Source organism: Penicillium psychrofluorescens, assembly GCF_964197705.1.
Source record: "Penicillium psychrofluorescens genome assembly, chromosome: 1".
NCBI classification, from domain to species: domain Eukaryota; kingdom Fungi; phylum Ascomycota; class Eurotiomycetes; order Eurotiales; family Aspergillaceae; genus Penicillium; species Penicillium psychrofluorescens.
This window is the reverse complement of record NC_133439.1, coordinates 2,481,862-2,501,875: the sequence shown is the minus strand read 5'-3', so window position 1 is coordinate 2,501,875 and position 20,014 is coordinate 2,481,862. Positions and strand designations below refer to the sequence as shown.

The following is a 20,014-nucleotide window of genomic DNA, read 5'->3' as shown; positions in this document are numbered from 1 at the left end:
CTGTAGATGTATGCCCCTTGAAATGTGGCTGCCTTGTGTACTGTATGTGTTCATTGACCTCAGCCCTACGGGGCTGCCAAGCCGGCCGATGCCGATCCTTCACGGCCTTATTAGTAGTACTTGCCTCCGTCTTTTCTTCTTTTTCACTTTCCTCTCGCCTTTTTCTTCCTCCCTAGCCCTCCCTTCCTCCCCAATTGGACTTTGTCCTCCCCAATTAATTCCCTCCCTCCAATTCCACCTCCTCCGTGCCACTCAAACAATGCCTCTGGGAGTGTGAAACCCTCCCACCCGCAGCACATGCCCTCCCCCTTCTCACCATGGCGACGACGACACCCGTCGCCTCCTCCTCCTGCGACACTCTCATCACCCCTCTGTCACGAGCCCACATCGCCCAGCCCTTCTCAAAAGCCATGGACGACTCCGACGTGGAACTCTCGGCCCTCGAATCCACACCACCACAGCCTATAACACCTAAACTCCTCCGCGAAGCCAGCGATCTTACATGGCGTGAATCTCTCGAGTCAACAAAAGACACCGTCATCCTAGTCCGCCGCCGTGGCCGCTTCCGGCTCTGGCAACAGCAGCAGTTCAAAAATAGTCTCCTCGCCAGCGTGGGATACCTCGAGCTAGCGAACGCGGGCGACTTTGCTGCTAATGTTTGGAATCAGATCCCTGTGTCGCGCTTTGCCGCTGCACTGATGGGCATTGGGGGCACGTTTGCGCTGGGGATGGCGCTTGTCGCGGCGCGGGATTTTCAGCTCTCGTGGCGGAATGTGAAGTTGTTGCGCATGGAGAGGGGGCATCTTCAGCGACTGCGGGTCAACCAGGATCGGAATCCCGATTTAGTGAGCCTGCTGGATTGCTGGTTGGGTGTTGGGGTTCGTGAACTCGGCACGGAGGTCGTGGACCGCATCGTCATGGATGGGCTCATGGGCGCGGGCTCGGTACTTGTTGGTATCGGGACGCTGATGGCGATCGGTGGGGCGGACCGCAGAGTCTACAAGGCGAGCAATCTTTTGTCTGGGTATATTGGCAATGCGCTGGCCGCGATATTTGGTCTTGTCAACGCCGTCTGGTCGGCGTACCTTCTGCACCGGTTCCGCGGCCACGACGCAGCTGTCCTCGCCCAGAAGCCGAGTAACACTATTCGTCGCAGGCTGCAAGTCCGGTCCACCCGGTTCAAATGGCATGCCTCTGTGAATGGGCTTAATGGGCTGGTTGCGGGCGCTGCATCGTTGGTTACGGCCGAGCGCTGGTGGGGGTATGTCGTTCTGATCCCATGCATTATCTCGATGGTCTTGTGCAATTTCTTATGGCGAAAGAAATTGGGGTACGATAGACCTGTGTTGGGAGATTCTTCACCTGCGAGTATGCAGCTTACGCCCCTGTTCGAGGACCTGGAGTACGCTATCGCCATGCAGCGGGCTCTCGCAGACGCAGAGATCTCTCTGCCACGGAATATTGTCCAGGATGACTCGCTAGAGTCAATCTTGCAATTCATAGCGAACAACAGAATGCTGGAGCAGTACGGCGAGTCCCTTGCTCGTGACAAGAAAACCCGTGGAATCTTGTCGGAGTGCGCTCGACGCGGTCCCTTCGGTGACGAGATTCTCATGTCGCCTACGCTCCTCTTCGCCCTCTCCACATCTCCCACTCGATCCCAAACCCTATTGGATCATGCGAAAAGATTTCTTCTTACGGACGGTTACATTGCATTTGTGCATCGCGAACGACGCCTTCTAGAGCTTTTGGGATACGCCGCCTGGCGGGACCAGACGACATCCCCTTCCCCATCCACACCCACATCAGCGACCCCGATAGATGGTGTATGATATCTAGATTCAGGTTCAATTTGGGTTTGGTATCGCCTTTGGACCTTGATTATACTGGACGCGTTTTGAGCAACCTCGTGGCTGGACCGCTGTCTTTCTTGAACGTGCATAGCGCGGCGTTGTTAAGCTGAAGTTGTATAGATAGGGCATGTGTTTACTTTTGTCTATTATCTGTGGTGCTCAGCAGGCCTGTAATCAACTTTGAAGTCCCTTTATAGGGCATTGAAGATACTTTATGAAGTCTAATTCGGATATCTGTCTCGTTTTTCATGGTTCCAAAGAAAAACCAGTCTGTTTCTTATGAACTTTCCAAGGTATACACACTCCATTCCAATTGCAACAAGCACTCAACGCGGAGATAGCACGCCAACATCAACTCAGAAACTGAACAATCCACTCCTCCGCTTGCCATACGGATAAACAATCAATGCAGCCAAAAACAGCCCCACCGTAATCCCAATAGCAACCTGAATCATACCAAACCCTAGACTGAATATCGAGTTACTATTGAGTCCCGCCCCAGGCGCCGAGCTCGAAGATGTTTTCGATGAAATATTCTGCCGAATCTGGTCGGCGGACTCCACCCCCGTGATCAAGGACCCCGTCGCCGCGAGACCGGACGGCACCAGGACAAAGATTCCCGGTAGAATCGCGGTCGCAGCGTGCCCGTGCCAGAGGCGGCTGTACAGGTTTCCCATGATGCCGATCGTGAACGCGCCAACGGTGTTCGCGACTTGCGAGTTCGAGCCCAGCTTCTTCGTGCTGAAGTAGTTGCTGATATACCCCGACAGCGCGATGACGGTCATCGGCGGGCCTTGCTTCCATTTTCCTTGGTTGATGATCAGGAGCCAGACGGACATGATGGCTACGAAGGGGAATCGCTGCACGTAGGGGTTCTTGAAGGCGCCTTCGGGCGGGCAGGTGATGGACGATGTGGCGTGATCGTCCATGAGTCCGTAGAGGGTGGTTCCGACGGTGATGCCGTAGCCCAGAAACAGGGAGAAGATAATCGCGTACACCATCCGGATTGACCCTGCGATGATTTGGTGGGACTGCAGTTCGAGACTGCTGCAGAGCACCAAGAACCCCGGGAGGATTAGTGCGATTGAGGCTTGCGCGATGGCCGAGAAGCAGAATAGGTTTCCCTGCCGTTTCCCGTCCACGACGGTGCGTGGGATGCTGCCGAAGGCTCGGGCGAGAAAGGATGTCAGGACTGAGGCGGTCACTTCGAACACGTTCGAGTAGAGCACCGAGTGGGGTGCGGCGACGTTCTGCATCGCGCCAACGAGACACCCGTTGATGAAGATGATGGGCATGTCGATTGGTCGTGCGTTGAAGGCGAACGGGCCCACGGTTGCAGTGGCCAGACCGTACACCAAGACGACAATGAACTTGTTGAATCGAGGCTTTCTGTTTTGGATATCGTCGAGTTCCTGGATTGCCTCTTCAATGCCGATCACGTCGTGGATGACGTTTTTATAGACCAGATGGGTGTCCGAGAGTCGAGCGAGATCGACGCTCTGGGCAATGCGGACCAGTTTGACTTCTGTTGTGCGCGTCGAGGGATCATCAAACGACATGACCATGCACCCGGGCAAGTAGAGAAACTGGCTATCCACCTCCAGCACCTTGGCGGTCATCTGCATGTATTCTTCCAGTCGATGTGTCGGTGCCCCGAAGGCCATGAGGGCCCTACAGAGTTGCATGATATACCGTTGGCGAGCAATGATCTCGGCAATGTGCACCGTGATTCGGATCTCATCCTCCAGTCTCATTTTCCCGTTCGTCAGTTTTCCTTGTCGTTTGGACGCTGCCGACATAATCTCGCTAGACACCGGGGTTGTTGCTCCGCTGATGTTTCCTGATCCGGCTCCTACCAGAGTTGACGTTGAAGCATTTGGTTTCTTGTACCACTTGGGCTTATCCCGCTTGCTGGGCGACGCTGGGCCGCGCGGTGTAGAACTATCGACGGAAGACTGACTTGATGTTCGAGACATACCGGCGCTGCTGCCCCCCTTCTGATCCTGGCTGGGGTTATTGAGCTTGATCAACTGCGACAAAATCCCACCACCACCGGAGCGATATCGAAGCCCCGATTCGAGCGCGCCTTCATCCTCTCCTCCGCTGAATTCGGTTCCTCTCTGGGGGTATGGTCTACCGCGACCTTTGCGACGCTTGGCCGAGTGATCTTGCGTCAGATCTCGCACCAGCCGATGGGCTTCGGAGCTGGTTGCTCCCTGGTGCTGCCGCTTCTCTTCATCAGTCTTGTGTTTGTTGTCAGTGACGTCTGACAGGGGAACTTCCCCCCCAGACGCCCAATCTGGACGGTACAGGCCGGGTCTTAAATCATCTCCATCAGCGGCAGGACGTCCCAGCACGTTGCTGATGGTTGTGATTCTCTGTTTGATGGATTTCGTTGCCGAATTGTACCGATCTCTAACGCTGGACGGCATCCATCGCTCGGGATTGTAGATTGGTTTCTTGCCCTCTTCCGGTGCTTTCTCATCAGCAGGCTTCTCTTCTTTGGCTGTTGTCCCATCAGCCTGGTCGGTCCGCTCCGGCAACGGCGTATCTGTGATATCCGCAGTTTCGTGAGAGTAAGGCATGGTTGGCCGATGTGGTAGGCCCTGGCGCTGCGATCTATCCCACTCGGCACGCACATCCTCAGGCGGAGGATTTCGAGGCGCCTCCTGCCAGAAACTGGCATTTGATCGAAACCGGACACGCGGCATGCGAGGCGTCTCGCCCTGCTGGTTGTTTTCCGAATCGCCATTTTCTTGTCTTTCTGGTGGATGTTCTGCTTTTTCAGGGTCCATCGGTGTCCCGCCGCTTTCACGAATAGATGAATCCTCGCTGCTGCTTTCCTGCTCGGACATGGGGGCGTCAGGAAATGCCGTAGCCTCACCGACTTAACATCGGCTGTTTTTCACTACAAAGAGCAATCGGAGAAAGCTGAGATATTTTGCGGCGTCGTCCCGCCTACCATGTGCCGTCAAGGTCCGTGTTCGGAAAGGCCCAGCTTCTATCACCGCGCGTTGTAGCCAAGTGAATGATCGATGCGGGGGATAATACTCACTTTTTGTCTCTCGAACTCCGCGCAAGCCCCTTTTGTAAGCGCGAGATTCTTAATGAGGATATGTACTTGCTTGTTATGAGTTCATTGCGGCAATATGTGCACGAAATACTATACTAGCCTAAGCTTTGTTGCCGCCCACGACCCACGGCTCTCAATGCTAACGTCACTATATCGGAATGACAGTCCACAAGTCAGATAGTTAGTTTACTGAAGAAAATGGTTGCCCGCCTGCAAGATTCACGAGCTTTCAAGATCTATGCCAATTGTAAACTTCAAACTGATTTTGTTTCGCAGCATCTTCAGCACTGGGATGCTTTGGCAAAGGGAATCCGGGCGGATACGGAACAAGTCCACTTCTTTGCTTCTTGTGGATTGTGAGAGGATGTAGGTATGTGCGCATATTTGGCTAGAGCGTTCCTCTCCGCGGCATGCTTCTTTAGCTTGTCCCGTTTCTGGGACAAAACATAACCACTGACGCAAGGAGTTGCTCCGACCGATGCCGCGTCCCGAATTTTACCCGCAGCCATGTGGCTTTTCAGAGTTTCGACATGGCTAAACGCCAAAATTGATCATTACTGTCCACTATGAAGCTATGTCCTGGGTGCAAGTTATCTTAATGGAATCGTTAGTTTGAATCGGCTCCGATGAATGATTCAATCGCCAAGATACGATATTCCTAATCGGGAAAGTGGACAAGCTAAGCCCAACCCTCGGACACTATGAGATTGCACAGTACATAGATTCAATACATAAATGGAAAAGCCGAGCTGGAGTCCAATTATTTGATAACCTCGGCTTTGCACACACCTCTCCCTGGCACGTTCCCAAATCCAGGACTCGCAAGGGGCGACGATCGGCTCAGCCCGCATTCCAGATCCAAGATAATCACCAGCTTGAAGGGCCCATAGCTGCCTTAGATAGTCACTTTCAGTAATTCTCTGTTGCGAGGTTGTCATTCCTTTTTTTTTTCTTTCAAAGTTTTTATCATTCGTTCTTTCTCCAAACTTCTTGTCTCTCGTTCTTGTGGTGTGTGTGTGGGATCGGGATTGATGCGAGGACGAGGATTGATTGAGGACTGTTAAGGATGCGTGACAAATTCTCTTTGACTGTGTTGGCAGCGGTTATTGCTACGGCTTCGAGTGCAATTTTTCCTATTGGACCGATCCACGAGCACATCCCAACTATTCCTGAGCCTATACGATCTATTCCTGTGGCCATTCAATCAATCCCCTCGCCGCCGGCCTGGCTCAATCCTTACGTTCATGCAACTCTAGCTCCAGCATCTTCGTATGTGATATATCTTGTCTGCGATGAAAATGAGGCATTGGTTTACTAATCCGTCAATCTACAGATCGAGCAGTCCCAGTTTCGCGGCCGCCACGAAAGCATGCCCCGGTCCCGCAGTCTCGCCGGGTACTTTCTGGCTCGACGAACAGGATCATAATGGAGACGGCGCGGGATACGCACCCTACGCCAATACGACGAACAGATATCCGGTCTATCGCAATGTCATGGACTACTCGGTTGTCAATGACGGATCGGGCGACCAGACACGTAACCTGCAGAAGGCGATCGACGATGACGGCAACGGTGGGAGCCGCAAAGGAAAAGGCGTAACGCGGTTTCCTGCTGAAGTCTTCTTGCCTGGCGGTACGTATCAGCTGGAAAGCACACTGAACTTGACAGTGGGGACTATCATTGTTGGGGACCCGATGGACCCGCCTATCCTCGCCGCCGCTGCGAACTTTCGTGGACAATTTCTCGTCATGGGATATGATGAGGAGAATGGACCCCCGGAGACCAGCTTTATGACGCTCGTGAAGAATGTCATCTTGGACACCGCAGCCATCAACGCCAACAGTACCATTACTGCTCTGCAATGGGGAGTCGCGCAGGGGTCTGGCTTGACAAATGTGCAAATCCGCATGCCGATAGATTCGACCTGGCATACTGGAATTGATATTGATGCCGGATCGACTATTGCTGTCACAGACGTGGTGAGTTGAACTGTCCTATCTTTGGGTTATTAGTCTAACGAAAGGCAGTACATAACCGGTGGCGCAATTGGCATTAAAAATTCGAACCAGCAAGTCAACTTCAAGAATATCTATTTCAAGTCCTGCGGCACTGCTTTCGACGCGGCGGGAGGATGGACAGTGCTGATCCAGGGTGCTATCTTCAATGACTGCGGGACTGGAATCAACATGACCGAGAACTCACTGGGGAGTCTGGTGCTTCTCGATTCGACATCGATGAACTCCGGGCCTGTCATCCGGTTTTATGATTCGTCCAACGATCCAGGAGGCCGAAACAACCAGTTTACCATTCAAAATTTGGCACATGATACGGACGGTCCTATTGCAGTTGACGCTGAGGGCAATGTCCGACTGCCCGCCACTCGCCATGTCGACACTTGGAACTGGGGCACTATCGCCCCCGGTAGATACCAGACTGGGGGAAGTTGGTCGACCACGCGTTCAGAGTCTCTTCTTGTGGACGGAAAATACTTCACCAAAATGCAGCCCACCTATGGTGACTTCAATAGCGACCAAATTGTCAATGTCAAGACTGTTCCCGGCTACCCGGTCTCGGGCGATGGCTTGGCAGACGATACTGCATCCTTGAACGCCATCTTGGCGCAGAATGCCGCCGACTGCAAGATCAGCTATATCCCCTTTGGGATTTACCGAGTCACGAATACCCTACTCATTCCGGTGGGATCTCGTATCGTGGGTGAAGCGTGGTCCGTCATTTCTGGGTACGGTGATGCTTTTTGTGATGCCAGTAACCCTAGACCAGTCGTGAAGGTCGGGAACCCCGGTGATGTGGGCCTAATTGAGATTCAAGACATGCGGTTCGCAGTGGGCGAGGTTCTCCCCGGGGCCAAAATCGTCGAGGTCAACGCGGCCGGTGAAGCCCCTGGAGACGTGGGACTATGGAACACGATAGTGACAGTAGGCGGCACGGTCGACACGAACATTTCCCGCTCCTGCACATCGCAAGACCCAACAGACTGCATGGCCGCATTCATGGTGATGCATCTGACGAAGAGCTCGTCGGCATACATTGAGAACTTCTGGGGCTGGACTGCAGACCACAACCTGGACAGCGACCTGACCACCATTATCTCCACTGGCCGCGGAGTCCTCGTGGAGTCAACCAAGGGCACTTGGCTGACCGGCACAGGCTCGGAGCATCACTGGCTCTACAACTACAATTTCCACAACGCGCAGGACGTCTACGCCGGGATGCTGCAATCGGAGACCCCGTACATGCAGGGCTCTGGAGAGCTCCAGGCAGCACCGGCGCCCTGGACTGCCAACGCGCGGTACGGCGATCCAGACTATTCATGGTGCGCAGCAGATGATCAGAAATGCCGCACTGCGTTAGCCACCAATGTCGACGGTGGATCCAACATCGCGCTATACAATTCAGCAGCCTGGGCTTTCTTTGACGGACCGTGGAATGGGAAGTATAATGAACCTTGCAAGGGCAAATGCCAGGCAAACATGATGCGCGTGGTTGGTGCGCCACAGAACTTGGTCTGGTACTCGATCAGCACGCGCATGACGGAGGTCATGGTGTTGGATGGAAAGACGAATCCGCGCGAGTTTAGCCATCCCGGTGGATGGGAAGCCGTCATCCAGGCATATCGGCAGTTTGCCACGCGGTGAATAATAACAGTCATCGTTTATACATAGTTGGTTGCACATATGATAGACCAATTAGAGAATAATCAGAATTTTGTCTTTTTGTTTCTTTTTTTAGATCAGCACGTGCCTTTATCCCTCAGGCATCAATCTTACTCCGAGGATTCAATCATCCTCGTTTCACATTGAGCAGGTCAATAATATTGTAATTAGCGACTACTCCAACGTCATCAACGTGCAACGGCGCTTGGCTTCCACCGCCGTCATGAAGCCACGCTAAACATGCTATTTCAGGGTCAAGCCCGCCCGAAGAGGCTTGTTACCGACCAAGCCACAGGTCCACCCGGTATTCGGGAAATCTCGCATAGGCCGACCCATCCGCATCCAACCCAACGCCCACTGAGACAGCTCTCCGACAGTTGATCTGTGGGGTGACCTGCCCAGTGGATTCCGATTCTTAGGCACCAAGGGCCCTGTGCCTGTGACGGTGACTGCCGGGGCTTCCGACGCTTCCAGAAGGCAGCAGAGTTAACGGCGATGCCTGCCATGTTTCTAAAATCGGAGCCCATAATAATCATCAAGATGGCTGTGCACACACACTGCATGCAGGGACACTTGCCACCAATAGCTTAATTTTCTTTCTCCCAGAACACGGACGAATGGTCCCAACGTGAGAACCACGACTGGACTGTCAGTCGTGTTGCTTGGTGGGCCCCGATGAAATGACGATTGGCTTCCCAGGATTATGGAGCGGACCTGGCGCTCTCGGGCGAAGCCTTGTATCCATCCCCTTCCGGCACCAAGCCGCTGATCTCCATTTTCGCAGCACTTTGACAGGGCTGAAATGATGTCGCCACAGCCACCAGATGCCTTTATTTGCTTGGCATCCTGGGAGAAGTGAACTAAGCCCCGTTACTATGAATACTCAGGGGAGAATTGCCTTTCTACCGGATCCGCGCCGCACATACATAAGGGGGCCATCTCTCCCCCGGACTATGTGAATTTCATACCGATCAATTAATCCTACCCGAGACTACTCTTTTCAACCTCCCAAAGTTTACCTATTTCTACCAACCCACCAGCAAAATGAAGTTCACTCTGGTCTCCTCTGCCCTTCTCCTGGCCACCGCAGCCATGGCCAACCCTAACCCCGACATTCCTAACATCAATTCGATCCTCTCCGAGGCCGGCGTCGGTGTCTCGAAGGGCATCAACGACATCTCTGACATTCCCGCCGAGGCTACCTCGATCTGGGAGGAGGTCAAGACTGGCGGCGAGAATGCCATCAAGACCCTGACCGGCGAAGCTGCCGAGATTGCTACCGCCGCCGAGAGCGCCTACAGCGCAGGTGTTACAGACCTCCAGTCCGCCGGCTCGGAGATCGCGCACAAGTGGTCCACTGCCATCAGCCAGGCCACCTTGACCAACTCCAACGGTGAGACCACCGCTACCGATGCCACCACTTCCGAAACCACCACCACTACCGGGCCCACCACTACTGGGGCCACCAAGGGATCCATGACCCCCTCCGCCTCCGGAACTGGCAGCCCATCCGGAACCACCAACGGTGCCGTTGCCCGCCCTACTGCCGTCGGTGCCGCTGTTGCTGGTATGGCCGGTATGCTCGGTATCATGGCTGCCCTGTAAAGGGTGTCTGTGATCGTCTTCTCCCTGAACATTTCCGAGATTCCTAATTTCTTCGATCTCGGACCTCGATATCATTGTTATAACTTTACGACTTTCCTTGACTGTGTGTTCATACGCTTTTTGTCATAGCTCCCCCTAAGAGAGGGGATGGTGTTTATATATTACCCACGGGATTTTGAGAGCTGTATATATATATAGTTTGATTGTACAATTAAACAACTTGTCCATGCACAAATCCGTCAACTTTTGAAATGCCTGTCCCAAGCCAAGATCTTTTATCTCATCTCAGAAAATCACGAGTATATTCCATATGGACACTAATTTGAAAGTTGGAGTCGTCATTCACGGGATGGTAACACGGGGCCGTGCCTGTGGTTGTGTACACTCAAGTAGGAACGGCGGTGGACAGATCATCTGAGAGATCTTTCCAATGGAAGAACAAAGATAAGAGCTGACGTGCATCTACCCATGCGTTGTTGCACGTGTCCTGCTGGGAAGGAGTGGTTTCCCCCGCAGCCCCTGCGCGTACCAGGGCGTGATTTTTGTACAATCACCTTGAAGGCGTTTCTCGGCTTCGGAAGTAAGCAGAATGTACAATTTAAATTTGCCTCCGAGTCGTTCTCTCCGATATGGGCCCTAGTTGTCCCAGACTTGCACTATATGTACTCTGGTCCGTATCAGTGGTCAGTCGTGTCTAGAAATCATCTTCGAGGAGTATAGTGAGGCATTGGCACTATCCAGGCGTTGTGTCGGAGAGTATTCCTGTTTGGCCGTGGAATAAAAAACATGACATGGCTACAATGGCACTTAAAGAACAATCTTATCGATATTTGGAACTCATAAATATACAAAGATTAACGAATATTGATATTATATGGACAAATAATAAGTTCTGGGCCTGCACGAGCCGTTCTTCATAAGTAATGTCCTAACCAGTTACAACCTCGACCTCCCCGTATATCTCCACTCTACCGTGTATATAGAGCCATCCACCTTTTTCAACATCCAGGTCAACTCAAAAGCTGTGTCAGATCTTCATTTTGAGAATGATTGACACTGTCTTTGGGGGCGAAGGAGCTATGCAGGTTTAAACCTGCTCCTCGGGAGCCAAATCGCGGCGCACTTCCGCACCATTGACAGCATTGCTATCATTCGAGTGGGGGGCATGGGCATCAGTGTAAAATTGGCGCTGGTCCTGACCGTAACCCTGATCGGTGACAGTGTGCTCGGAAGGAATCATCGACTCCTTCCTTTCCATGACTTCCGATTCGTCTCTATCCTGACCAGGATTGATGTTTTGCCAACGGACAAGTACAAGCAATCCGTAGAATCCCGAGGCAAGAAGGGAGCCAAGCAGAGGACCGACCCAGTAGATCCAATGATATCCCGGAAACGAGCGGTTGATGACATCGGGGCCCAAGGAACGTGCCGGGTTCAGGGAGCCACCAGTGTAGTAGTCACCTGGAATTGGTTGTCAAGAAGTGGTTCACTCTGCAAAATATATGATAACTTACCGACCATCTCGCATACGAAAAAGGCGAGACCAATTCCCACGGGAGCCAGATAGGTCGACTTGTGCTTGACCACAGCCAGCATGATGATGACAAAAACCAGCTGTGCAGTCAGGAACATTTCAATGAACAGACCCTGCGAGATCGAGGCACCGCCACCAAGTCGAGTACTGAAGTTGGCTCCTCCTGGAAACAGGCAGCTCACTACACCCGCAGCGGCAATGCCACCGAGAAGTTGCGCTGGGAACACAAAGAGGCCGCGAAGGGGGGGCATTCCGCCAGTCACACAGAGTGCGAGTGTGACCTGATAATATTAGCTGGAGGTTTATAAATACTATAATCTTTCATTTCATACCGCTGGGTTGAAGAGCCCGCCCGTGACACGGAAAAATGCCCAAACGTTGACCGTCAACGAGAAGCCAAAAACCAAGGCGGAGTACAGCAGATTCGATGTGTTGGGTAGAGATCCATCCTTAGGCTTGGGTGTATTGGACACCTGGGTTCCAGCGAAGGAGAAGAACAGGAACATGAAAGTGCCCACGAACTCTCCGAAGACAGAGAGGATGTTATAACGCATCTTGTCCGGGAACTGCAACATGGGGAGCTGGCCACGCCCGTTAGGACCGGGCGGTCCCCCAAGAGTTGACTGATCAGCCGACTGGCGCTTTTTGTTAGACTTCATCGTGATGATCTGAGGGCAGCAATTGGCGGAATAAGTTCGGACAAAGATACGATTTTTTTTCCAACTGCAACAGCGCGGGCTGCTCCTAATAGCACTATTTAATTCACAGTAATTAGTAACATAATGTTGTCGCAGACGTCACTACTAGCTTGTAGACGGACACCCCTCCATCCATGTATCATCGATCAGGGCTTGGCTCGGGACCTTGAGCGAACGAGGGTCGTTAAAACCATGGAGTCATCTAGTCTTGACTAGGAACACTCCCCAATCGGGGAGCTGGCACAAAAACTTTTACAGTGAGGAAGATTCTTCCGAATGGTGAGGTCAAAGGTTGCCGGAAGCGGCGATGTGGGTCTGTCTAGAACACTCACACTGGCAAATCATTGGGATACCAGCGTAAACACTCCACTTTCTCCGCATAGAAAACCTGTTCTAATTGGCCAATGAAGGGACTAATGGGTGTTTTTTTCACGATAAAAGGGTCATAGAGAGAAAGTCAATCGATGAATCCGATCTATTGATCTGCCCAGAAACCGGAGAGTCTGGCAGTATTAGATGCGAGTTCACATTATAAGGGCTTCTTATCACCTTTGGAGCCATGGAATACGTTCGTTGCCCGGACTTCTCTTTAAGGAACCGACCATGACTGGCTCTCCGATAACTGGCTCGCAGGAACACTGTGGGCTAAAGGCAAGCCCAAGGATAGCGACCAGGTCAGGCTCAAAATTCCGCCTGTGAAATCACAGGTTCCAAATTTTACCAGCAAAAAAGCTTGGACATACCCTTCCGGTGATGTGCTGGATCCATGTGATGTTCTGTCTGTCTAGTCGACTACGTCAGGTTTGTTAGTATCGGACAGATAGAGAGTCCTACATGTGCCAGCCCTTGAAGTATGCCTGGAAGCTCTGTCAATGCACAGCAATCAAACCTGTGATTGGAAGATAACCGCGACCGGCATTTTTCAAATGTTTGTCCGGTCTCGGAACTCATTCTTAAACATTCTCGTCCGTGTCCTGTCCGAACTAGGCTCAGCGAGCATTCTATCGTTATGTTGGAACGAACTTTTATGATTATTAGGCACTTCCATTAAGCATAGTCTTATTTTAAAAGCCCTATAATCGCATTCCGGACATAGCGTACTGGCCTGAACGACCGGAGTGTCAGTGCCGACCGAACCAAGATAGAGTTGTTCTGCGCCGGTGGTGCTTAGCACTAAGCGCGTGCAACCCATCGCTCTTCACTCTGGCTTCTTTAGATTGACTCTTAGAAGGCGCCACTTTTCGGTATTTCTTCTTTGAAATAAAAGCATTGGCTCCGTATAGCTTCTCTCTGTCTACCTCTCTTCAGATCTACGAGTAATGATTGAGAATTTTCTTGATTTAACCCCAGGAATGCCTTTAAGTCAGTGAATTTGTCCTATTTTTAAGGGATCCCAGTCCTTATTAACAATATTGTGCTCTCACTGAGAATTGAGGGCATTTTCGCACTTTTGTTTTCACAGCACGAGGAACGCGTAGTGTGGAGCAACCGTCCGTCTGTGGCTTTGCCGGCGGAGTTAACGTCCTTTTATTAGCGCCAGCTTTCTTCAATGCCGAAATTTAAGATTTATAAGCTGATCAACATACGCCAAGCCTGAAAGAAAGAAGCAACACATAAGACATCCAGGAACGGCGTACCTGGCTAATTTCTCGCTTCTCCAACCCGACTTTTTCGGCAAGGCATTCAACTCTCGATATTTGCATTCTCGATTTCAAGTCCAACTCTGCCTGTTAAGACATACAGCATCGCATCGCAACATGAGTGGCAAGATTGGCGTCTTCCCCGCTTCTGGCGGATTGGGCACGAGCATCGTCAATCATCTAACGAAACTGGTCCCAGCTTCACAGCTCATTCTCATCGCACGGCACCCCGAGAAGCTGTCTGAATTTAGCCAAAACGGCGCCACCATTCGGCAGGCAGACTACGATGGGCCCTCCACTTTGGATAAGGCCTTTGACGGGGTCGAAACGTTGATGCTCATCTCATATGCGTCGTTTGAGATACAGCACCGAATCACCGTATGTATGAAAATAACAACATAATTTCTCAAGGTCTAACCAAGCCCCCCTAGGCACACCATTTGGCAATCGACGCTGCCATCAAAAGCGGAGTGAAGCATATTTTCTACTCCTCGCTAGCCTTCGCCGGCATTTCGAAGGACCAGAGCTTCGCGCATGTGATGGGAGCGCATATTGCGACCGAAAAGTATCTCTCTGAGAAGTCGGGCAACTTTACATACACCGCTGTTCGTGAGGGGCTGTACTCTGAGTCCTTTCCAATTTACACTGCCTGGTTTGATCTCAAGAATCCAGCTGATGAGGTTACAATTCCGCACCCTGGTAGTGGGCCAGGTGTAGCGTGGGCCAAAAAAGATGAGCTGGGTGAAGCGACTGCCAAACTCATCGTAAAGTACACCCAGGACCCGTCGGGATTCCCTTATCTGAATGGAGAGATACTTCTTTCTGGACCTCGGGAGCTTTCTCTCTCCGATACTGTCGATGTTCTCGGTCGAGCAGTCGGAAAACCTCTCAAAATTCGCGAAATCTCTGTCAACGAGTATGCCTCGCTCCCACAGATTGGCAAAAAACATACGTATCATGGTGTGGATTTGTCGAGGGAGTGGGCCACAGCATGGGAGGCTATTAAGCAAGGAGAGACTGCTATCGTATCTCCAGCTCTTGCCGCCATTCTGGGAAGAGAGCCCGAGGACTTTGAGACGACCATCAAGGCACAATTAGAATAATTGACATTTAAATTGCATTTAAATTCCATTGTTACTCGATAAGTCAGAGCTAATTTTGACCACTAGATTGATGACCTAATTTTGGCGAGAGGCGAGTAGTTTCACTTGTAAAGATAAAAGTAAAAGGTTCCCGCATTTGAAGTCTTTGCATCCATCGCACCCGCAATCATGTCATGGTTGACATATCGGAAATAATCTATAATAGGAAAGTCATCATAGACCATAGCCGTCGAAAGAACACAACGCCACTCAATCCGTCGGAGCTATATGGGCGTCAGCCGTTGCCCTCAGGCTCTCTAGTTTTGACCTAACCCTTTATTAGAAGTAAGATGCAAATGTTAACTTACCCTAGCATGTCCCCAAGCATCATTCCACTCCTTCGCGCCATATTCCTTATGAACCATAATAGGATCAACGTCCTCGGGAGAACGGAAAGTCTTACCAGCCCAGCTCATGGATGTGAGTTTATTCTCGGTCGAGTGGCCAGTTCGGACACTTTTGCCATTCCAAAATCCAGTGATGTTGTCTGGCTCGATGGGTTTGAGTTGATCAAACACAGCAAGCACCTCGCTGCTTGAGGCGTCAGAGGATTTGGTCAGTTTTTCGAATTGTTCCTCTGGAGTGCTGGGTCATCAATCAGTAATAAGTAAGATATGACAATTGAATGTGGTAGAGTAACAAACGGAGACATCTTGTCGGTCCAATTCCGATGGTATATTGGGAAGAAGTAATGTTAGGTATTTGGCGGGGTACTCTGTGGTCGCTTTTATGTGCGAGGTCAGCATTGCGTGGTGCGTCATTAGATCTAGGAGGACCACGGGGAATCAGTAGATCCACGATCGTCACCCAGGGAACAAATTAGTTTCTCTCAGGTGGTGGTGGGCTCCCGACCATCTCGAGTTCTCACGGGGCAATCAAGCAGATGCTGAACTGCCTGACTGGTGTTCATACAGCGAGTTCGCCATTGTGATACATGATGACTGCACGCGTCCGATCTTGATTCTCATTGCATGGCGACTTATATTGCAGTGAACAGTTTTCTTGGCCATTCCTCGTAGCACAGATAAAAAAGCGATGGAGGAGGACATGGAGGGCAGGGAACTTCCCTGCATCCCAACAGATGGAGCGCCCCACCGCATCCCCCTTGCGAACCCGAGCCGATCGTATCTATCTATTGGAGCGGGAAGTGTTGCACAGGGGCGCGCCAGGTCGAAGCTGGCAGACCGACGGGAGAACTAGCGGAATTGGGCTCCCACTGAATCGAATACTGCCACCGAATGGAATAATGAAGCAATCGAACGTCTGATTGTAATCAAATAATGAGTGTGTTGTACGTGGTAGAAAATCTAGACTGCAGGAATTCTCCCCCTGATCATTTCGATGCCTTGTCTGTAAGGCCTATATTATCACGTGGGCACTGGGCGCCAGCCCGGCTACACTATGTAGTTCGCACACTTGGATCTGCATTAAATCGAAGATGATGACTGACTTCTTGCTGGATCGACAAGGACTCTAGTGGACTGAAAATATTTACGACATCCTTGAATATCAAAGTTTTGAAACTACCCATGAGAAAGTAGATACTCATTCACCGCTGGTCCGAATACCTTGGGACCTTAAGCTTCTTCATGTTTCACAAGTGCGTCATTAGACTCGTAGATCCCTTCCTATAGTTTTGGGAACCAGGTCTTCTCGGATTGCCACCAAAGGCAAAAGATTCAAGTGGATACATATCAACCCATGTCAACATTGCGTCAGTGATTCCAGATTGTCTATAGTACGTAGTTAGCTAGTGTCGTTGAACAATCCCCTTGATAATCTCAGTCGCCAGTCACGAAATGCGTCGTAGTAGGAACGGAGAGAAGCAGAGAGAGAACGATAGTTCATGAGGCAGAGGCATAACCATGGTAGGTCCTAATCGTGTGTTTTCATGTGGAGCGGCAGAGAACTTATCCCTCTTTTGTTACTCCAGATAGAATAATAGCTAGCAACATCCATAATATCCTATGAATGCCAATTGAAACTCGGGGTAATGATGATTCGGCATTTGATCAAAGCTAAGCAGCCGCAATTTGTGCAAATATACTCTGCGGCCCCTTTAGAAAACCTATGGCAAAGCTATTTCGATCACGTATCTCGGAATAATAGCAGATACAGCATTAGCCGGCACTCCATGTCTCATATGGCGGAAACAATAAATTCCTCCGACCCTGCATTTGCGAAAGTGATCCCGTATTATTTCGTCCGACCAAAACCAGTTGGGGCCCAGGCAGACCTAGAAGTTAGCAGATATCGGGCTGAACAGGAGCGCAAGTTCGTGGCAAAGGAAACTCAGGTTCCGAATGACACCACGACTAAAAGACGCATATGAAGTAATATGGTCGGCCAAATACGGCTCCCATATGTAAAGAAACATGCTCAAGGATAAATTAATCATCACAATCTACTTCATTCAAGAAATTGAAATACGTTTTTAATAAACCCCATTCCATTAAATTCGTGTTGTGCGTGCTAGTAGTACAGCAGGGCTTCATTACTAGTGATAAAACAAGAGAGAAAATGATAGTTACGATGCAAATAAACAATAATGTCCGAAAGTATTAGTACTTATGTCGAGTGTGGACATCATTGACTTTATGTCGGCCCCGACTCTCGGCCGGCGGCTGCTGATCCAACGGCGCCCCAGATCCACTTGCTGACTTCCACCCAATTCATTGGTAGCCAGCAGTTCTTCAGTTGTTTGTTATTGCGCCTCTGACATCTGACTGGCTCCACAGCTCTGGTGGCTGGCATCGGAACCGGCCACTGTTACAGAATCTAGCCTGCGGTGGCTTCAGATCGAGCCCTCCGAGAGCATTGAAAGGAGACCTATCCAGACCTTTTGCTGGGGAAACGGCAATGCTGTACATCACAGCCGGTCCTCGGCTGTCACTTCGGTCAAGGAGCGGTAAGTATGATTCGCTATTGATAGCCTCTAGGTGGTATTCGGGAATGAACGCTCCTATCCTTTTTCTTGCAAGGTGGTGCTTTCTGTCCATATTTAATATTGATCTGGTGCGGCCGACGTAAACTCAATTCTATTCCATGGTAACCTGCCGTCTTTATTTTTGATCGTCAATATTTTGCCACAATACCTTATACCCTATTTTGCAGATGACGCTTGCCTTTGCTCAGAAAGTATTTTAAAAATCCCTCTGCTCCCAACCCCAGTCTGCATAGAGCATCTTCAAGCACCATCACAATGGATTTCTCTCGATCAAGCTCTCTCTCTGGTCTCCCGCAGGAAGTTGAGAAATACCTCACCAGCCAGCCGATGAGTCCTCAGACTCGACCAGTCGACTTCTTCCCTGCCACCAAAGAGTGTCTTGGTCCTCTTTCTAACAACTGGATATGCGACAACGCAATCGATCTTTTGGCCTCGAATTCCACGGCCATGAATCCCCTTTCTTTTGACGTGTCCGAAAAGTTGGCCGACATAGGGCCAAAAAATTTCTTTAATGACCCCTTTGCCATTCCGGTCGGGATGAATGCGTTTACATTGCCTGTGGCCGAGGACAGCACTTCAGTATCATCGGTAAGATCTGCAGCCCTGTCTCAATTGAAATAATGATTTTGACATCCGAGGAAGGGATTTGATAGTGACGATCAAACGTGGTCTTTCACGCACCCTTCCTTTAACTCAACCACATCTGAGACCGGGTCATCCGTCGATCAAGTGATTAAGACAGTTTCTGCTCAATACAATGCTCAACCAAAAAGTCGGACCTCCTCAGCGGACTCAACGAACCAGAACATCCCAAATTGCAAATCTCGCAGTCTATCAGAGGAGCCTTCTTATTGCCTGTCCACCGGCAATCAGGGTCCGCAGACACGCAATGCTGCCAAGCGTGCCGCTCATAATATCGTTGAGAAACGATACCGCTCAAACATCAATGCCAAATTCAGTTCGCTGGAGAAATCCGTCTCTCCTACAAGCTCTCAGAAGCATAGCCTTAAGGGCAGGTCCGGTTCTTTGAAGAAGTCAGAGATTCTCACAAATGCCCTCGCCTATATTGAAAAAATGCAGCAAGAAAACCAGGCTTTGCGCGATGAATTGAGCTTGTTGAAACAGGATATCCTGCCGGGAAGGCGATGGCAGTATTCAAATCAATTTTGAAACCGACTCAGTTCGAACTTGTGCGCGATAGGCAATTTTTTCTTTCTACATTCCTATGTTGTGAAGTATTGTTAGGAGTCTTGGGAGTGGATTGGCGTTTCACGCATGGAAGCCGGAGTTTAGGTTTAATTGGTCTCTTCCATCTTCATTATTGACAACAGAAAAGTCTCCAGTTTTGTGTTAATATTAGATCTGTCAGCTTCATAGTCCATAGTCAAATAATGATGCAATAGCTGAGACTGGGCAAAATCTGCCCTTACTTGCTCTGTATTCTGCAGTTAGGCCGAATCAAGTAGGTCCAAGGTATGACTCGCAGCCGGATATACCTATAACATGTTCACCTATGATTTAAAGCTCGGTCATCGCGCGAAACATGCTTAAAAGGGAAACATTGACGCCATTCTTCGCTAGTGCACATTGCATATAAAGGTCCGTTTCGAATTTTGTCTTCTATAATTTTAACTCCAAAAAAAGTACGGCCCACAATACGATGGCTTCTCTTGAGTCCATCCTGGGCTTGGGATTCGATGGGTGTGCATGCCGCTCAAAACCATGTTATTGGTAAGAGCAAGGACAATCTTGGAACCCACATCGTTTCAGGCACTTTAACGTGAACTGGTGCGTCCTCCCGATGCGTCCTCCCCAGCTTGCATAACCGAGCATTAACATTACATTGTT

General features: G+C 50.5%; 7 protein-coding genes across 7 annotated transcripts; 5 read left to right on the top strand and 2 right to left on the bottom strand.

Moving 5' to 3' along the window:
• Positions 1–317: 317 nt before the first annotated feature.
• PFLUO_LOCUS929 (uncharacterized protein) lies at positions 318–1,832 on the top strand (the record flags this gene model as incomplete). The annotated part of the gene is made up of 1 exon (XM_073787166.1): positions 318–1,832. The coding sequence occupies one exon, from the start codon at positions 318–320 to the stop codon at positions 1,830–1,832; it is 1,515 nt and encodes a 504-aa protein (XP_073635024.1).
• Positions 1,833–2,209: 377 nt separating this feature from the next.
• On the bottom strand, positions 2,210–4,708 carry PFLUO_LOCUS928 (uncharacterized protein; the record flags this gene model as incomplete). The annotated part of the gene is made up of 1 exon (XM_073787155.1): positions 2,210–4,708. One exon carries the CDS (start codon positions 4,706–4,708, stop codon positions 2,210–2,212), a length of 2,499 nt encoding a protein of 832 aa, XP_073635023.1.
• A 1,284-nt stretch (positions 4,709–5,992) lies between these two features.
• Positions 5,993–8,582, top strand: PFLUO_LOCUS927 (uncharacterized protein; the record flags this gene model as incomplete). Its single annotated transcript, XM_073787144.1, has 3 exons — positions 5,993–6,195; positions 6,260–6,905; positions 6,954–8,582. 3 exons carry the CDS (start codon positions 5,993–5,995, stop codon positions 8,580–8,582), a joined length of 2,478 nt encoding a protein of 825 aa, XP_073635022.1.
• A 1,062-nt stretch (positions 8,583–9,644) lies between these two features.
• On the top strand, positions 9,645–10,205 carry PFLUO_LOCUS926 (uncharacterized protein; the record flags this gene model as incomplete). The annotated part of the gene is made up of 1 exon (XM_073787133.1): positions 9,645–10,205. One exon carries the CDS (start codon positions 9,645–9,647, stop codon positions 10,203–10,205), a length of 561 nt encoding a protein of 186 aa, XP_073635021.1.
• Positions 10,206–11,292: 1,087 nt separating this feature from the next.
• On the bottom strand, positions 11,293–12,398 carry PFLUO_LOCUS925 (Aquaporin-1; the record flags this gene model as incomplete). The annotated part of the gene is made up of 3 exons (XM_073787122.1): positions 11,293–11,666; positions 11,720–12,020; positions 12,072–12,398. 3 exons carry the CDS (start codon positions 12,396–12,398, stop codon positions 11,293–11,295), a joined length of 1,002 nt encoding a protein of 333 aa, XP_073635020.1.
• Positions 12,399–14,194: 1,796 nt separating this feature from the next.
• PFLUO_LOCUS924 (uncharacterized protein) lies at positions 14,195–15,180 on the top strand (the record flags this gene model as incomplete). Its single annotated transcript, XM_073787111.1, has 2 exons — positions 14,195–14,455; positions 14,509–15,180. 2 exons carry the CDS (start codon positions 14,195–14,197, stop codon positions 15,178–15,180), a joined length of 933 nt encoding a protein of 310 aa, XP_073635019.1.
• Positions 15,181–18,421: 3,241 nt separating this feature from the next.
• On the top strand, positions 18,422–19,336 carry PFLUO_LOCUS923 (uncharacterized protein; the record flags this gene model as incomplete). Its single annotated transcript, XM_073787099.1, has 2 exons — positions 18,422–18,754; positions 18,809–19,336. The coding sequence occupies 2 exons, from the start codon at positions 18,422–18,424 to the stop codon at positions 19,334–19,336; spliced, it is 861 nt and encodes a 286-aa protein (XP_073635018.1).
• Positions 19,337–20,014: the final 678 nt, after the last annotated feature.